At 68.9% G+C, this 16,453-nt stretch overlaps 2 protein-coding genes across 2 annotated transcripts; one reads left to right on the top strand and one right to left on the bottom strand.

Moving 5' to 3' along the window:
• Positions 1-413: 413 nt before the first annotated feature.
• Positions 414-6,098, top strand: LOC309684111 (very-long-chain enoyl-CoA reductase-like; the record flags this gene model as incomplete). The annotated part of the gene is made up of 4 exons (XM_082500065.1): positions 414-471; positions 759-847; positions 2,402-2,447; positions 5,189-6,098. Coding segments are annotated over 4 exons (321 nt in total), but the record flags the coding sequence as incomplete, so codon positions are not given.
• Positions 6,099-6,282: 184 nt separating this feature from the next.
• NDUFB7 (NADH:ubiquinone oxidoreductase subunit B7) lies at positions 6,283-14,526 on the bottom strand. Its single transcript, XM_082500068.1, has 3 exons — positions 14,364-14,526; positions 11,116-11,284; positions 6,283-6,457 (listed from the first exon to the last, which is right to left on the bottom strand). The coding sequence occupies exons 1-3, from the start codon at positions 14,473-14,475 to the stop codon at positions 6,358-6,360; spliced, it is 381 nt and encodes a 126-aa protein (XP_082356194.1). The 5' UTR covers positions 14,476-14,526; the 3' UTR covers positions 6,283-6,357.
• Positions 14,527-16,453: the final 1,927 nt, after the last annotated feature.

Here is a 16,453-nt window from a genome sequence, read left to right on the forward strand (position 1 = left end):
GTCCCAGTGGGAGCTGGGGGGGCATTGGGGTGCAGGGGGGGGCATTGGGGTGCTGGGGGGGGATTGGGGTGCGGGGGGGGGGGGCATTGAGGTGCTGGGGGGGCATTGGGGTGCCGGGAGGGGTGCTGGGGCGGGTCCCAGTGGGAGCTGGGGGGCGATTGGAGGGCGGGGGGGGCATTGGGGTGCTGGGGGGGTCCCAGTAGGAGCTGGGGAGGGCATTGGGGTGCTGGGGGGGGGGTCCCAGTGGGACCTGGGGGGGCATTAGGGTGCTGGGGGGGGTCCCAGTGGGAGCTGGGGGGGCATTGGGGTGCGGGGGGGGCATTGGGGTGCAGGGGGCATAGTTGGGGGGGGGTCCGGGTGCCACCTGCAGCTCAGTGCCCCCCCCCCATATGTCCCCCCCCCCCCCCATCCAGTTCTGCCAACTCGGCAACTTCTCCATCCACGTGGCCCTGCGGAACCTGCGCCCCGCCGGTGAGGGGACACGGGGGGGGGACACGGGGACACGGGGGGGGGGGGGGGGGGCACACAGGGCTGGGGGGGGCCAAAGGGCTGCCCCTTTTCGGGGGGGGGGGGGGGCACACACACAGCGCCTGTGACCACACACACGCCTGTGGCAGCACCCACTGGGGGGGGGGGGGGGGGGGGGGCACAGGGAGGACAGGCGATGATGCGGGGGCGGGGGGGGGGGTACGGGGGTGTCACACGCGTGTGGGGGTGTCACACGCGTGTGCCGGGGGGGGGGGGGACGACACACACAGGCTCGAAGACGCGGAAGATCCCGTACCCCACCCGCAACCCCTTCACGTGGCTCTTCCTCCTCGTCTCCTGCCCCAACTACACCTACGAGGTGGGGGGGGGGGGGCACCGGGGGGGGGGCACATTGGGGGGGAGGGGGTACTTGGGGGGGCACTGGAGGGGGACACTGCTGGGGGGGAGGGACACTGCTGAGGGGGTAATTGGGGGGGCACTGGGGGGGGGACACTGCTGGGGGGGGGGGACACTGCTGGGGGGTGTTTGGGGGGGCACTGGGGGGGGGGCACTGGAGGGGGGACACTGCTGGGGGGGGGGGACACTGCTGGGGGGGTAATTGGGGGGGCACTGGGGGGGGGCACTGGAGGGGGACACTGCTGGGGGGGGGTTTGGGGGGCACTGGGGGGGGACACTGCTGGGGGGTGTTTGGGGGGGCACCAGGGGGGGACACACTGGTGGGGGGGGTGTTTGGGGGGGCACTGGGGGGGGCACCAGAGGGGGACACTGCTGGGGGGGGGGACACTGCTGGGGGGGTAATTGGGGGGGCACTGGGGGGGGACACAATGCTGGGGGGTGTTTGGGGGGCACTGGGGGGGGCACCAGAGGGGGACACTGCTGGGGGGGGGGACACTGCTGGGGGGGTAATTGGGGGGGCACTGGGGGGGGACACAATGCTGGGGGGTGTTTGGGGGGCACTGGGGGGGGGCACACTGGTGGGGGGGGGACACTGCTGGGGGGGTAATTGGGGGGGCACACTGGGGGGGGGTGTTTGGGGGGGCACTGGAGGGGGACACTGCTGGGGGGGGGGACACTGGGGGGGGGACACTGCTGGGGGGTGTTTGGGGGGGCACCGGGGGGGGGAAAACTGGTGGGGGGGTGTTTGGGGGGGGCACTGGAGGGGGACACTGCTGGGGGGGCGACACACTGCTGAGGGGGTAATTGGGGGGGCACTGGGGGGGGACACTGCTGGGGGGGTGTTTGGGGGGGCACCGGGGGGGGGCACACTGCTGGGGGGGTGTTTGGGGGGGCACTGGGGGGGGGACACTGCTGGGGGGTGTTTGGGGGGGCACCGGGGGGGGGAAAACTGGTGGGGGGGTGTTTGGGGGGGGCACTGGAGGGGGACACTGCTGGGGGGGCGACACACTGCTGATGGGGTAATTGGGGGGGCACTGGGGGGGGGGCACTGGAGGGGGACACTGCTGGGGGGGTGTTTGGGGGGGCACCGGGGGGGGGGGCACACTGGTGTGTGGGTGTTTGGGGGGCACTGGGGGGGGGGTGACACTGCTCAGGGGGAGGGACACTGCTGGGGGGGCATTGGGGGGGGTGACACTGCTTAGGGGGGGCGCACAGCGCTGGGGGGGCACTGGGGTGCGGGGGGGGGCAGCACTGGGGGAGGTGACAGTGGGGGGGGGGCACTGGGGGGGTGACACTGGTCGGGGGGGGGGGCACTGTTTTGGGGGGAGGCAGCACCCGCCGGGGGGGGTGACAGTGCTGGGGGGGGCCCCAACCACCCGGGGGGGGGGTGTCAGTGCACTGGGGGGGTCACCACAAGGGGGGAGCCCCCGGGGAGGGGGGGGCGGGGCACAACTGCCCTGGGGGGAACTGCCCCCCCCCGACGGGTGCTGTGTCCCCCCCCCCCCCCCCCCCCCAGGTCGGGTCCTGGATCGGGTTCACCATCATGACACAGTGTCTGCCCGGTGAGGGGGGGGGCACCATGGAGGGGGGGGCACCGGGGGGGGTGGGAGGGGGGGGGGGCAGCACTCTGGGGTGTCCCCCTGTCCCACCCCGGGGTCCCCATGTCACCCCCCCGGGGCCCTCTGTCCCACCCCGGGGTCAGCGTCCCACCCCCAGTGTCCCAAATCCCCAATCCCCCCCAGTGTCCCCATGTCCCCCCCCCTGTCCCCCCATCCCCACGGTCACTGTCCCCCTCAGGGCCACCACGTCCCCTGTCCCACCCCTGGGTCCCCATGTCACCCCCCCGGGCCACATGTCCCACCCTGGGGTCAGCGTCCCACCCCAGTGTCCCCCTGTCCCCCACACCCCTGTCCCCCTCAGGGCCACCACATCCCCTGTCCCACCCCAGTGTCCCCCTGTCCCCCACCCCCACGTCCCTCAGACCCCATCCCCACGTCCCATGTCCCCCTCAGGGCCACCACGTCCCCTGTCCCACCCCTGGGGTCCCCATGTCACCCCCCCAGGCCCTCAGTCCCACCCTGGGGTCAGCGTCCCGCCCCAGTGTCCCCCTGTCCCCCACACCCATGTCCCCCTCAGGGCCACCCCATCCCCTGTCCCACCCCAGTGTCCCCCTGTCCCCCACCCCCACGTCCCTCAGACCCCGTCCCCACGTCCCCTGTCCCCCTCAGGGCCACCAGTGTCCCCCTGTCCCCCACCCCCATGTCCCTCAGACCCCGTCCCCACGTCCCATGTCCCCCTCAGGGCCACCACGTCCCCTGTCCCACCCCGGGGTCCCCATGTCACCCCCCCAGGCCCCGTGTCCCACCCTGGGGTCAGCGTCCCGCCCCAGTGTCCCCCTGTCCCTCATGTCCCTCAGACCCCGTCCCCATGTCCCATGTCCCCCTCAGGGCCACCACATCCCCTGTCCCACCCCGGGGTCCCCATGTCACCCCCCCCGGCCCCATGTCCCACCCTGGGGTCAGTGTCCCACCCCAGTGTCTGCCATGTCCCTCAGACCCCGTCCCCATGTCCCCCTCAGGGCCACCACGTCCCCTGTCCCACCCCAGTGTCCCTCTATCCCCCACCCCCATGTCCCTCAGACCCCGTCCCCACGTCCCATGTCCCCCTCAGGGCCACCACGTCCCCTGTCCCACCCCTGGGGTCCCCATGTCACCCCCCCAGGCACTCAGTCCCACCCTGGGGTCAGCGTCCCGCCCCAATGTCCCCCTGTCCCCCACACCCCTGTCCCCCTCAGGGCCACCCCATCCCCTGTCCCACCCCAGTGTCCCCCTGTCCCCCACATCCCTCAGACCCCGTCCCCATGTCCCCCTCAGGGCCACCACATCCCCTGTCCCACTCCAGTGTCCCCCTGTCCCCCACCCTTATGTCCCTCAGACCCCGTCCCCACATCCCCTGTCCCCCTCAGGGCCACCACGTCCCCTGTCCCACCCCGGGGTCCCCATGTCACCCCCCCCGGCCCCATGTCCCACCCTGGGGTCAGTGTCCCACCCCAGTGTCTGCCATGTCCCTCAGACCCCGTCCCCATGTCCCCCTCAGGGCCACCACGTCCCCTGTCCCACCCCAGTGTCCCTCTATCCCCCACCCCCATGTCCCTCAGACCCCGTCCCCACGTCCCATGTCCCCCTCAGGGCCACCACGTCCCCTGTCCCACCCCTGGGGTCCCCATGTCACCCCCCCAGGCACTCAGTCCCACCCTGGGGTCAGCGTCCCGCCCCAATGTCCCCCTGTCCCCCACACCCCTGTCCCCCTCAGGGCCACCCCATCCCCTGTCCCACCCCAGTGTCCCCCTGTCCCCCACATCCCTCAGACCCCGTCCCCATGTCCCCCTCAGGGCCACCACATCCCCTGTCCCACTCCAGTGTCCCCCTGTCCCCCACCCTTATGTCCCTCAGACCCCGTCCCCACATCCCCTGTCCCCCTCAGGGCCACCACGTCCCCTGTCCCACCCCGGGGTCCCCATGTCACCCCCCCAGGCCCCGTGTCCCACCTGGGGTCAGCGTCCCACCCCCAGTGTCCCAAATCCCCAATCCCCCCCAGTGTCCCCTGTCCCCCTCAGGGCCACCATATCCCCTGTCCCACCCCAGTGTCCCCCTGTCCCCCACCCCCACGTCCCTCAGACCCCGTCCCCACGTCCCCTGTCCCCCTCAGGGCCACCACGTCCCCTGTCCCACCCCGGGTTCCCCATGTCACCCCCCCGGGGCCCCGTGTCCCACCCTGGGGTCAGCGTCCCACATCCCCAATCCCCCCCAGTGTCCCCTGTCCCCCTCAGGGCCACCATATCCACTGTCCCACCCCAGTGTCCCCCTGTCCCCCACCCCCACGTCCCTCAGACCCCGTCCCCACGTCCCCTGTCCCCCTCAGGGCCACCAGTGTCCCCCTGTCCCCCACCCCCATGTCCCTCAGACCCCGTCCCCACGTCCCCTGTCCCCCTCAGGGCCACCACGTCCCCTGTCCCACCCCAGTGTCCCCCTGTCCCCCACTCCCATGTCCCTCAGACCCCGTCCCCACGTCCCCTGTCCCCCTCAGGGCCACCACGTCCCCTGTCCCACCCCGGGTTCCCCATGTCACCCCCCCCCCGGGGCCCCGTGTCCCACCCTGGGGTCAGCGTCCCACCCGTAGTTGCCCAAATCCCACCAGTGTCCCTTTGTCATCCGTGTCCCCATGTCCCACCCACCCCCCCCCCCATGTTCCCTGTCCCCCCCGGGTGTGTCCCATGTCCCCCACGGTGACGGTGGCCCCGCAGTGGCCCTCTTCTCGCTGGTGGGCTTCGTGCAGATGGCCATCTGGGCGCAGGGGAAGCACCGCAGCTACCTGCGGGAGTTCCGCGACTACCCCCCCCTGCGCTCCCCCATCGTCCCCTTCCTGCTGTGACATCGGGGACAGCCGCGGGGACACCCCCCCACCCCCCCACGCACCCCCTGCGGGGACACCCCGGTCCCCCGTCGTTCCCCTTCTGCTGTGACACCGGGGACAGCCCGTGACACACCCTCAACGCCTCGAGGGGACATCTCATCCTCCCCCCGGCTGAGCCCTGGGGACAACGTGGGGACACCCTGACCTGTCCCTGTCACCCTCCCGTCCTGTGCTGAGCCTTGGGGACAGCACGGTGACACCCTGACCTGTCCCTGTCACTGTCACCCTCCTGTCCTGTGCTGAGCCTTGGGGACAGCACGGTGACACCCTGACCTCTCCCTGTCCCTGTCCCCCTCCTGTCCTGTGCTGAGCCTCAGGGACAGCACGGTGACACCCTGACCTGTCCCTGTCACCCTCCCGTCCTGCGCTGAGCCTCGGGGACACCCTGGTAAGGCCCTGAGCCAGCGGTGGGGACAGGTGACACGGGGACACGAGCCCGTCGCCTGCCCCATGCTCACAGCAGGACAGGGGGAGGTGGCCCTGCTGTCCCTTGTCACCCACGGGGTCCCAGCCCCAGCGTCCCCGTCCCCGCTGTCCCTGTCCCCTCCCCAGTGGCAGTGTCACCCACGGGGCTGACCCAGCCACCCGGTGACAGCGGTGGCAGCGTCTGAGGCCACCGTCGGTGACAAAACGGTGTCACCCACGTGTGGCCTGTGACCATGGCCCGTGTCACCCGCATGTGACCTGTCATTGTCCCCCGCCCCGTCCCTGCAGGCGACAATAAATCATGTCACCCCCTCTATGCGTGTGACCTGTCATCGTCCCACCCCAGGGGGACACATGGGGGGTGACGGTCACCCCTTGGGGACAGTCCCCTCTGTCCCCACGCTGGCAGGGAGGGGGGGGGGGGGTCACGGCCACCCCGGGGGTGAGCCACCGCGTTGTCCCCAGTGTCCCCGAGCGCAGCGACAGGCCAGCGTGACATCAGCTCCGCAGGTTTATTGCGCGGCGGGTGTCCCCGTGTCACTGCGTGTCCCCGGTGTCCCCCCCCTGTCACCGTCACTCGGTGGTGGCAGCCGCCGCCTCCCGTTGCCGAATTCGCTTCTGGCGCTGGAGCAGCCGCCGCTCCCGCTCGAACTCCTTCATGCGCATCACGTAGCTGGGGACAGGCGTGTCACCGGGCTGTCACCGGGGCCACCGCCGCACCAGGGACACCCCGGGGTTGGGGACACCGTGGGGACAGGGACAACATGGAGATGGGGACGGGGATGGGGACGGGGAAGCCCGGAGGACACCATGGGGTCCCCAACCCTGTCCCCTCACTCCTGGTGTCCCCCCACCCCATGTCCCTGTCACCTCCCCCATTGACATGTCCCGGTGTCCCTCCTGTGTCCCGTCCCCCCCCCCCCATCGCCCCCATGTCCCAGTGTCACCCTGTGTCCCCGGTACTCTGTCCCCATGTCACCTTCCCCCCCATGCCCTTGTTCCCCCGTCCCCGCGTCTCATGTCCCCATGTGTCCCCCTGCCATGTCCCCTGTCCCCATCCCTGTGTCCTGGTGTCCCCCCCCATGTCCCCTCTGTGTCCTGGTGTCCCCATGTGTCCCCCCCCCCGATCCTTACCCCTCTCCGTCCCCACGTCCCCCCTGTCCCCATGTCCCCATGTCCCCTGTCCCCCCCATCCCTGTACCGCTGCGTCCCTCTTTCCCCCTGCCGTGTCCTGGTGTCCCCGTGTCCCCCAACACGTCCCAGTGTCCCCCCGTGTCCCCCATCCCTACACATCTCCTCCCCCATGTCCCCTCCATATCCCGGTGTCCTCTTGTCCCCTCTGTCCACTGGGTTCCCTGTACCTGTCCCACTGTCCCCTCCATGTCCCCATGTCCCACTGTCCCCTCAGATGTCCCCATGTCCCCTGTCCCCCATCCCTGCACATCTCCATCCCCTGTCCCAAACATGTCCCACTGTCCCCTCCATGTCCCCGTGTCCCCTGTCCCCCCCATGTCCCACTGTCCCCCCCATGTCCCCGTGTCCCCTGGCCACCTCCATCCCCACATCCCCCCGTATCCCGATGTCCCCATGTTCCCTTCGTGTCCTGGTGACCTCACATGTCCCCCCCCCGTGTCCTGCTGTCCCCATGTCCCGGTGACCCCCTCACATCCCCTCCATGTCCCACTGTCCCCTCAGATGTCCCCATGTCCCCTGTCCCCCATCCCTGCACATCTCCGTCCCCTGTCCCAAACATGTCCCACTGTCCCCTCCATGTCCCCGTGTCCCCTGTCCCCTCACATGTCCCACTGTCCCCTCCATGTCCCCGTGTCCCCTGGCCACCTCCATCCCCACATCCCCCCCGTATCCCGGTGTCCCCTCCGTGTCCCCCATCCCTGCACATCTCCATCCCCTGTCCCCCCCATGTCCCACTGTCCCCTCCGTGTCCCCGTGTCCCCTGGCCATCTCCATCCTCACGTCCCCCCCGTGTCCCCGTGTCCCCTGTCCCCCCCATGTCCCACTGTCCCCTCCATGTCCCCGTGTCCCCTGGCCACCTCCATCCCCATGTCCCCCCCGTATCCCGGTGTCCCCTCCGTGTCCCCCATCCCTGCACATCTCCATCCCCTGTCCCCGCCATGTCCCAATGTCCCCTCCATGTCCCCATGTCCCCTGGCCACCTCCATCCCCACATCCCCCCGTATCCCGATGTCCCCATGTTCCCTTCGTGTCCTGGTGACCTCACATGTCCCCCCCCGTGTCCTGCTGTCCCCATGTCCCGGTGACCCCCTCACATCCCCTCCATGTCCCACTGTCCCCTCAGATGTCCCCATGTCCCCTGTCCCCCATCCCTGCACATCTCCATCCCCTGTCCCCCCCATGTCCCACTGTCCCCTCCGTGTCCCCGTGTCCCCTGTCCCCTCCATGTCCCCGTGTCCCCTCCGTGTCCCCGTGTCCCCTGGCCACCTCCATCCCCATGTCCCCTCCGTATCCCGGTGTACCCTCCGTGTCCCCCATCCCTGCACATCTCCATCCCCTGTCCCCCCCATGTCCCACTGTCCCCTCCATGTCCCCTGGCCATCTCCATCCCGTCCCCCCTGTACCCCACTGTCCCCATGTCCCACTGTCCCCTCTGTGTCCCCGTGTCGCCTGTCCCCTCCATGTCCCCGTGTCCCCTCCATGTCCCCGTGTCCCCTGGCCACCTCCATCCCCACATCCCCCCCGTACCCCGCTGTCCCCATGTCCCACTGTCCCCTCCATGTCCCCGTGTCCCCTGGCCACCTCCATCCCCACGTCCCCCCCGTGTCCCCGGTCCCCCCTATGTCCCACTGTCCCCTCCGTGTCCCCGTGTCCCCTGGCCATCTCCATCCTCACGTCCCCCCCGTGTCCCCGTGTCCCCTGTCCCCCCCATGTCCCACTGTCCCCTCCATGTCCCCGTGTCCCCTGGCCACCTCCATCCCCATGTCCCCCCCGTATCCCGGTGTCCCCTCCGTGTCCCCCATCCCTGCACATCTCCATCCCCTGTCCCCGCCATTTCCCACTGTCCCCTCCATGTCCCCGTGTCCCCTGGCCACCTCCATCCCCACATCCCCCCGTATCCCGATGTCCCCATGTTCCCTTCGTGTCCTGGTGTCCTCACATCCCCCCCCGTGTCCTGCTGTCCCCATGTCCCGGTGACCCCCTCACATCCCCTCCATGTCCCACTGTCCCCTCCATGTCCCCGTGTCCCCTGTCCCCCATCCCTGCACATCTCCATCCCCTGTCCCCCCCATGTCCCACTGTCCCCTCCATGTCCCCATGTCCCACTGTCCCCTCCATGTCCCCGTGTCCCCTGTCCCCTCACATGTCCCAGTGTCCCATCCGTGTCCCCGTGTCCCCTGGCCATCTCCATCCCCACGTCCCCCCTGTACCCCACTGTCCCCATGTCCCACTGTCCCCTCCGTGTCCCCGTGTCCCCTGTCCCCCCCATGTCCCACTGTCCCCTCCATGTCCCCGTGTCCCCTGGCCACCTCCATCCCCACATCCCCCCCGTATCCCGGTGTCCCCTCCGTGTCCCCCATCCCTGCACATCTCCATCCCCTGTCCCCCCCATGTCCCACTGTCCCCTCCGTGTCCCCGTGTCCCCTGGCCATCTCCATCCTCACGTCCCCCCCGTGTCCCCGTGTCCCCTGTCCCCCCCATGTCCCACTGTCCCCTCCATGTCCCCGTGTCCCCTGGCCACCTCCATCCCCATGTCCCCCCCGTATCCCGGTGTCCCCTCCGTGTCCCCCATCCCTGCACATCTCCATCCCCTGTCCCCGCCATGTCCCACTGTCCCCTCCATGTCCCCATGTCCCCTGGCCACCTCCATCCCCACATCCCCCCGTATCCCGATGTCCCCATGTTCCCTTCGTGTCCTGGTGACCTCACATGTCCCCCCCTGTGTCCTGCTGTCCCCATGTCCCGGTGACCCCCTCACATCCCCTCCATGTCCCACTGTCCCCTCAGATGTCCCCATGTCCCCTGTCCCCCATCCCTGCACATCTCCATCCCCTGTCCCAAACATGTCCCACTGTCCCCTCCATGTCCCCGTGTCCCCTCCGTGTCCCCGTGTCCCCTGGCCACCTCCATCCCCATGTCCCCCCCGTATCCCGGTGTCCCCTCCGTGTCCCCCATCCCTGCACATCTCCATCCCCTGTCCCCCCCATGTCCCACTGTCCCCTCCATGTCCCCGTGTCCCACTGTCCCCTCCATGTCCCCGTGTCCCCTGGCCACCTCCATCCCCACATCCCCCCCCATACCCCGGTGCCCCCTCCGTGTCCCCCATCCCTGCACATCTCCATCCCCTGTCCCCGCCACGTCCCACTGTCCCCTCACATGTCCCCATGTCCCCTGTCCCCTCCATGTCCCCGTGTCCCCTCCGTGTCCCCGTGTCCCCTGGCCACCTCCATCCCCACATCCCCCCTGTACCCCGCTGTCCCCATGTCCCCCATGTCCCACTGTCCCCTCCATGTCCCCGTGTCCCCTGGCCACCTCCATCCCCACATCCCCCCCGTATCCCGGTGTCCCCTCCGTGTCCCCCATCCCTTCACACCTCCATCCCCTGTCCCCCCCATGTCCCACTGTCCCCTCCATGTCCCCGTGTCCCCTGGCCACCTCCATCCCCACATCCCCCCGTATCCCGGTGTCCCCATGTTCCCTTCGTGTCCTGGTGACCTCACATGTCCCCCCCTGTGTTCTGCTGTCCCCATGTCCCGGTGACCCCCTCACATCCCCTCCATGTCCCACTGTCCCCTCAGATGTCCCCATGTCCCCTGTCCCCCATCCCTGCACATCTCCATCCCCTGTCCCCCCCATGTCCCACTGTCCCCTCCATGTCCCCGTGTCCCCTGTCCCCCCCCATGTCCCACTGTCCCCTCCATGTCCCCGTGTCCCCTCCGTGTCCCCGTGTCCCCTGGCCACCTCCATCCCCACGTCCCCCCTGTACCCCACTGTCCCCATGTCCCACTGTCCCCTCCGTGTCCCCTGTCCCCTCCATGTCCCCATGTCCCCTCCGTGTCCCCGTGTCCCCTGGCCACCTCCATCCCCACATCCCCCCCATACCCCGGTGTCCCCTCCGTGTCCCCCATCCCTTCACACCTCCATCCCCTGTCCCCACCATGTCCCACTGTCCCCTCCATGTCCCCGTGTCCCCTGGCCACCTCCATCCCCACATCCCCCCCGTATCCCGGTGTCCCCTCCGTGTCCCCCATCCCTTCACATCTCCATCCCCTGTCCCCCCCCCGTCCCCCCCACATCCCCGGTTCCCCGTAACCCCGCGGTGTCCCCGATGTCCCCCTCCCCGTGTCCCGGCGGTACTCGCGGTGCTGGCAGGCGTCCCAGGCGTGGCGCAGGTCCCGGCACTCCCAGGGGACGGGGAAGGCGTCGCGCTGACATCGCAGCAGCCGCAGCAGGTGATGGGCGCAGAAATCCCTCTGCTCCAGCGGCACCCGTCCCCCCGCCAGCTGCTGCGCCGTGGCCACCATCTCTGTCACCGGGGAGGGGACACGGGTCAGCGCCAGCGGGGAGGGGAGGGGAGGGACACACACACACACACACGCGCGGGGACGGGCACCCTGGGGACATCGATGGGGAAAAGGGGATGCGGCATTTGGGGGGGGGGCGGACACGCAGGGACACGCGTGGCATGTGGGGACACAGGGCAGGAAGGGGACACAGGGGGTGGTGGCTGTGGGGATGCTGGCACACAGGTGGGGACATGCAGGAGGACGGGGGACACTGGCACACACGTGGGGACACGCAGAAGGGTTGGGGACATGGTGGGGACGATGGCACACACGTGGGGACACACAGCAGGGTTGGGGACACGGTGGGGACGATGGCACACACGTGGGGACACACAACAGGACTGGGGACACGGTGGGGACGATGGCACACACGTGGGGACACACAACAGGACTGGGGACACGGTGGGGACGATGGCACATACGTGGGGACACGCAGCAGGGAGGGGGACACGGTGGGGACGATGGCACACATGTGGGGACACACAGCAGGGTTGGGGACACGGTGGGGACGATGGCACACACGTGGGGACACGGTGGGGACGATGGCACACAGGTGGGGACACACAGCAGGGTTGGGGACACAGTGGGGACACTGGCACACACGTGGGGACACACAGCAGGGTTGGGGACACGGTGGGGACGATGGCACACATGTGGGGACACGCAGAAGGGTTGGGGACACAGTGGGGACACTGGCACACACGTGGGGACACACAGCAGGGTTGGGGACACGGTGGGGACGATGGCACACAGGTGGGGACACACAGCAGGGTTGGGGACACGGTGGGGACACTCGCACACGTGGGGACACGCAGAAGGGTTGGGGACACGGTGGGGACGATGGCACACACGTGGGGACACGCAGCAGGGTTGGGGACACGGTGGGGACGATGGCACACACGTGGGGACACACAGCAGGGTTGGGGACACGGTGGGGACGATGGCACACACGTGGGGACACACAGCAGGGTTGGGGACACGGTGGGGACGATGGCACACGTGGGGACGCGCAGCAGGAGTGGGGACATGGTGGGGACACTGGCACACAGATGGTGACACGGTGGGGACGATGGCACACACGTGGGGACACACAGCAGGGTTGGGGACACAGTGGGGACGATGGCACACTGGTGGGGACACGCAGCAGGGTTGGGGACACGGTGGGGACGATGGCACACACGTGGGGACACACAGCAGGGTTGGGGACACGGTGGGGACGATGGCACACACGTGGGGACACACAGCAGGGTTGGGGACACGGTGGGGACGATGGCACACGTGGGGACGCGCAGCAGGGTTGGGGACACGGTGGGGACGATGGCACACACGTGGGGACACGCAGAAGGGTTGGGGACACGGTGGGGACGATGGCACACACGTGGGGACACGCAGCAGGGTTGGGGACACGGTGGGGACGATGGCACATAGGTGGGGACACGCAGAAGGGTTGGGGACACGGTGGGGACGATGGCACACACGTGGGGACACACAGCAGGGTTGGGGACACGGTGGGGACAATAGCACACAGGTGGGGACACACAGCAGTGTTGGGGACACTGTGGGTGGCCACTGTGGGGACATTGGCACCCATGTGGCACGTGGGGACACACAGCAGTGGTGGGGACACGGCGGGGACATGGGGACACGCAGCAGGGACGGGGACCAGGGGATGTGGCGGGACGGGGGACACTGGGTGGCCACCGCAGGGATGTGGGGACACACGTGGCATGTGGGGACGCCCAGCAGGGTTGGGGACACGGTGAGTGGCTATCGTGGGGACATCGGCAGCCATGTGGCACATGGGGACACGCGGCAAGCACGGGGACCGGGGGACACGGCAGGGGTGGGGACAGAGGGGATGGCCACCACAGGGACACACGTGGCAACGGGTGGGGACACAGCGCAGGGAGGGGGACCCGAGGGGGTGACACGGCAGTGTCAGGCAGGGACAGTGGGACCCACGTGGCACAGGGGGGGGGACGTGTGGAGGACAGACGGGGACACAGGGGGGGACATGTCAGCGGAGGAGGGGACAGAGACACGGGAGGGGGGGACAGTGCTGCAGCCACCCCCATGGGGACACGCTGGTGACAGAGGGACGTGGCCGGGATGGGCGAGAGGTGACAAGGACAGGGGACGTGTGACAAGATGGGAGAGGACACGGGGACACAGGAGGAGACGTGGGGGGGGAACCCATGTCTCCCCAAATGACATTTGGGGACACACGGGGGACATGGGTGGGGACAGAGGGGACACACGGGGGGAGGAGACATGGGGGACATGGGGGGGGGACACACGGGAGGGGACATGGGGTGGGGACATGTGGGACACACGGAGGGACACTTGGGGAGAGATATGGGGGGCACAGGTGGGGACATGGGGGGGGGGACATGAGGGGACACGGGGAGGGGACAAAGGGGGACACAGTGGGGACACGTTAGAGAACACGGGGGGACATAGGGGCACAAGAGGGTGACACGGTGGGAACACGGGAGGGACACAGGAGAGGACACGGGGGGACACGGGGAGTGACGTGGAGGGGACACACGAAGGGACGAGGACACACAAAGGGACATGGGAGGACACGAGGGGACACGAGGGGGTCCCGCGAAGGGACACGAGGGGTCACGAGAGGTCACATGAGGTCACACGAGGGGGTCACAGGAGGGGGTCACACGAGAGGTCATGGGGGGGTCACACGAGGGGACACGAGGGGGTCACAGGAGAGGTCACACGAAAGGTCGTGAGAGGTCACACAAGAGGCCATGAGGGGGTCACACGAGAGGTCACGAAGGGGTCACACGAGAGCTCACACGGGGGGGGTGGGGGGACGGGGTGTGACACCGCGGGGACACGGGGGTCACGCGAGGATCCGGTCCCGCGGGGACACCCCAATGACACCCCGGGGCCGGGGTCACCCCCCCCATCCCCGCCCGGTGTGTGTCCCCCCGTGTTCCCCCCCCCCGCCGTGTCCGCCCCCCGCTGTGTGTGTGTGTGTGTGTCCCCGCCGGTGTCCGCCCCCCCTTGTCCGGGACTGACCGCGGGGCTCCCGGCGCGGCAGCCCCAGCTGCGGGGGGAAGGTCGGCATCTGCAGCGGGTCCGGCTCCGTCTCCGCATCCCCGAGGTAACGCCGGACCAGGTGAGCGCCCATGGCCGCCCCGGTAACCCCGGAACCGGAAACACCCCCACCGGAACCGGAAATGGTGGGAGAGGTGGGACTTCCGGGGAGCGGCCCCGTGGGAACCGGAAGTGCCCCTCCGCTCCGCACCATAGAGGAGGAGGAGGCGGCGGCGGGAGAGGCACTTCCGCCTTGTGGCGCCGCCCTGGTGGCGGGGAGGGCTGGGGGGGCCCTGGGGACATTGGGGGGTATCGGGGGCACTGGGGACATTTGGGGACACTGGGGACCATTGGGGACACGGGGGGTGTCGGGGGCATTGGGGACATTTGGGGACACTGGGGACCATTGGGGACACGGGGGGTGTCGGGGGCATTGGGGACATTTGGGGACACTGGGGACCATTGGGGACACGGGGGGTGTCGGGGGCATTGGGGACATTTGGGGACACTGGGGACCATTGGGGACACGGGGGGTGTTGGGGGCACTGGGGACATTTGGGGACCACTGGGGACACAGGAGGTCTCAGGAACATTGGGGACATTTGGGGACCCCTGGAGACATGAGGGGTGCCGGGGGCATTGGGGACATTTGGGGACACTGGGGACCATTGGGGACACAGGGGGTGTTGGGGACATTGGGGACATTGGGGACATTTGGGGACATTGGGGACACAGGGGGTGTCAGGGCCATTGGGGACATTTGGGGACATTGGGGACACAGGGGGTGTCGGGGGCATTGGGGACATTTGGGGACATTGGGGACACAGGGGGTGTCGGGGGCATTGGGGACATTTGGGGACACTGGGGACCATTGGGGACACAGGGGGTGTTGGGGACTTTGGGGACATTTGGGGACCACTGGGGGGACAGGAGGTGTCGGGGACATTTGGGGACACTGGGGACATTGGGGGGTGTCGGGGGCACTGAGGACATTTGGGGACCATTGGGGACACGGGTGGTGTCAGGAACATTGGGGACATTTGGGGACCCCTGGAGACATGAGTGGTGCCGGGGGCATTGGGGACATTTGGGGACACTGGGGACCATTGGGGACACAGGGGGTGTTGGGGGCATTGGGGACATTTGGGGACCATTGGGGACACAGGAGGTGTCGGGAACATTGGGGACATTTGGGGACCCCTGGAGACATAGGGGGTGCCGGGGGCATTGGGGACATTTGGGGACATTGGAGACACAGGGGGTGTCGGGGGCATTGGGGACATTTGGGGACATTTGGGGACATTGGGGACACAGGGGGTGTTGGGGACATTGGGGACATTTGGGGACATTTGGGGACATTGGGGACATTTGGGGACATTGGGGACACAGGAGGTCTCAGGAACATTGGGGACATTTGGGGACATTGGGGACACAGGGGGTGTCAGGGCCATTGGGGACATTTGGGGACATTGGGGACATTTGGGGACATTGGGGACCATTGGGGACACGGGGGGTGTTGGGGGCATTGGGGACATTGGGGACATTTGGGGACATTGGGGACACAGGAGGTCTCAGGAACATTGGGGACATTTGGGGACACGGGGGGTGTCAGGGCCATTGGGGACATTTGGGGACATTGAGGACATTTGGGGACCATTGGGGACATTGGGTGGTGTCGGGACATTGGGGACATTTGGGGACCATCAGGGACCCCGGGGGGTGTCAGGGAGATTTGGGGACATTTGGGGACATTTAGGGACCATCAGGGACCTTTGGGGCATCAGGGGCCAGGGGGGGCGTCACTTGCCCCGGGGGGGGCGTCACTTGCCCCGGGGGGGTATTTACCCCAAGGAAGGGGGGGGGGATTTCCCCAATGGGGGGGTTAGTTGCCCCATGGGGGCGTTATTTACCCCGGGGGGGGTATTTACGGGGGGGGGGGGGTATTTACCCCAGGGGAGAGGGGCACATACCCGGGGGGGGGGGCAGCTGCCCCGAGGTAGGGGGGTATTTACCCGGGGGGGGGGGGTCATTTGCCCCCGGGGAGGGGGTATTTTCCTTAATGGCGGGGGGTA

This window comes from Vanellus vanellus (genome assembly GCF_965231255.1).
Source record: "Vanellus vanellus genome assembly, contig: HAP1_SCAFFOLD_1881, whole genome shotgun sequence".
NCBI lineage: Eukaryota > Metazoa > Chordata > Aves > Charadriiformes > Charadriidae > Vanellus > Vanellus vanellus.

Bases quoted from the DNA above. Each gene is read 5' to 3' on its own strand.
- NDUFB7 (XM_082500068.1), bottom strand. From the start codon at position 14,475: ATGGGCGCTCACCTGGTCCGGCGTTACCTCGGGGATGCGGAGACGGAG. The intron at 11,285-14,363 runs GTCAGTCCCGGA...CCCCGGTGACAG, and splicing joins GCCGCGCCGGGAGCCCCGCG to AGATGGTGGCCACGGCGCAG. The intron at 6,458-11,115 runs GTACCGCCGGGA...GCCTGTCCCCAG, and splicing joins GACGCCTGCCAGCACCGCGA to CTACGTGATGCGCATGAAGG.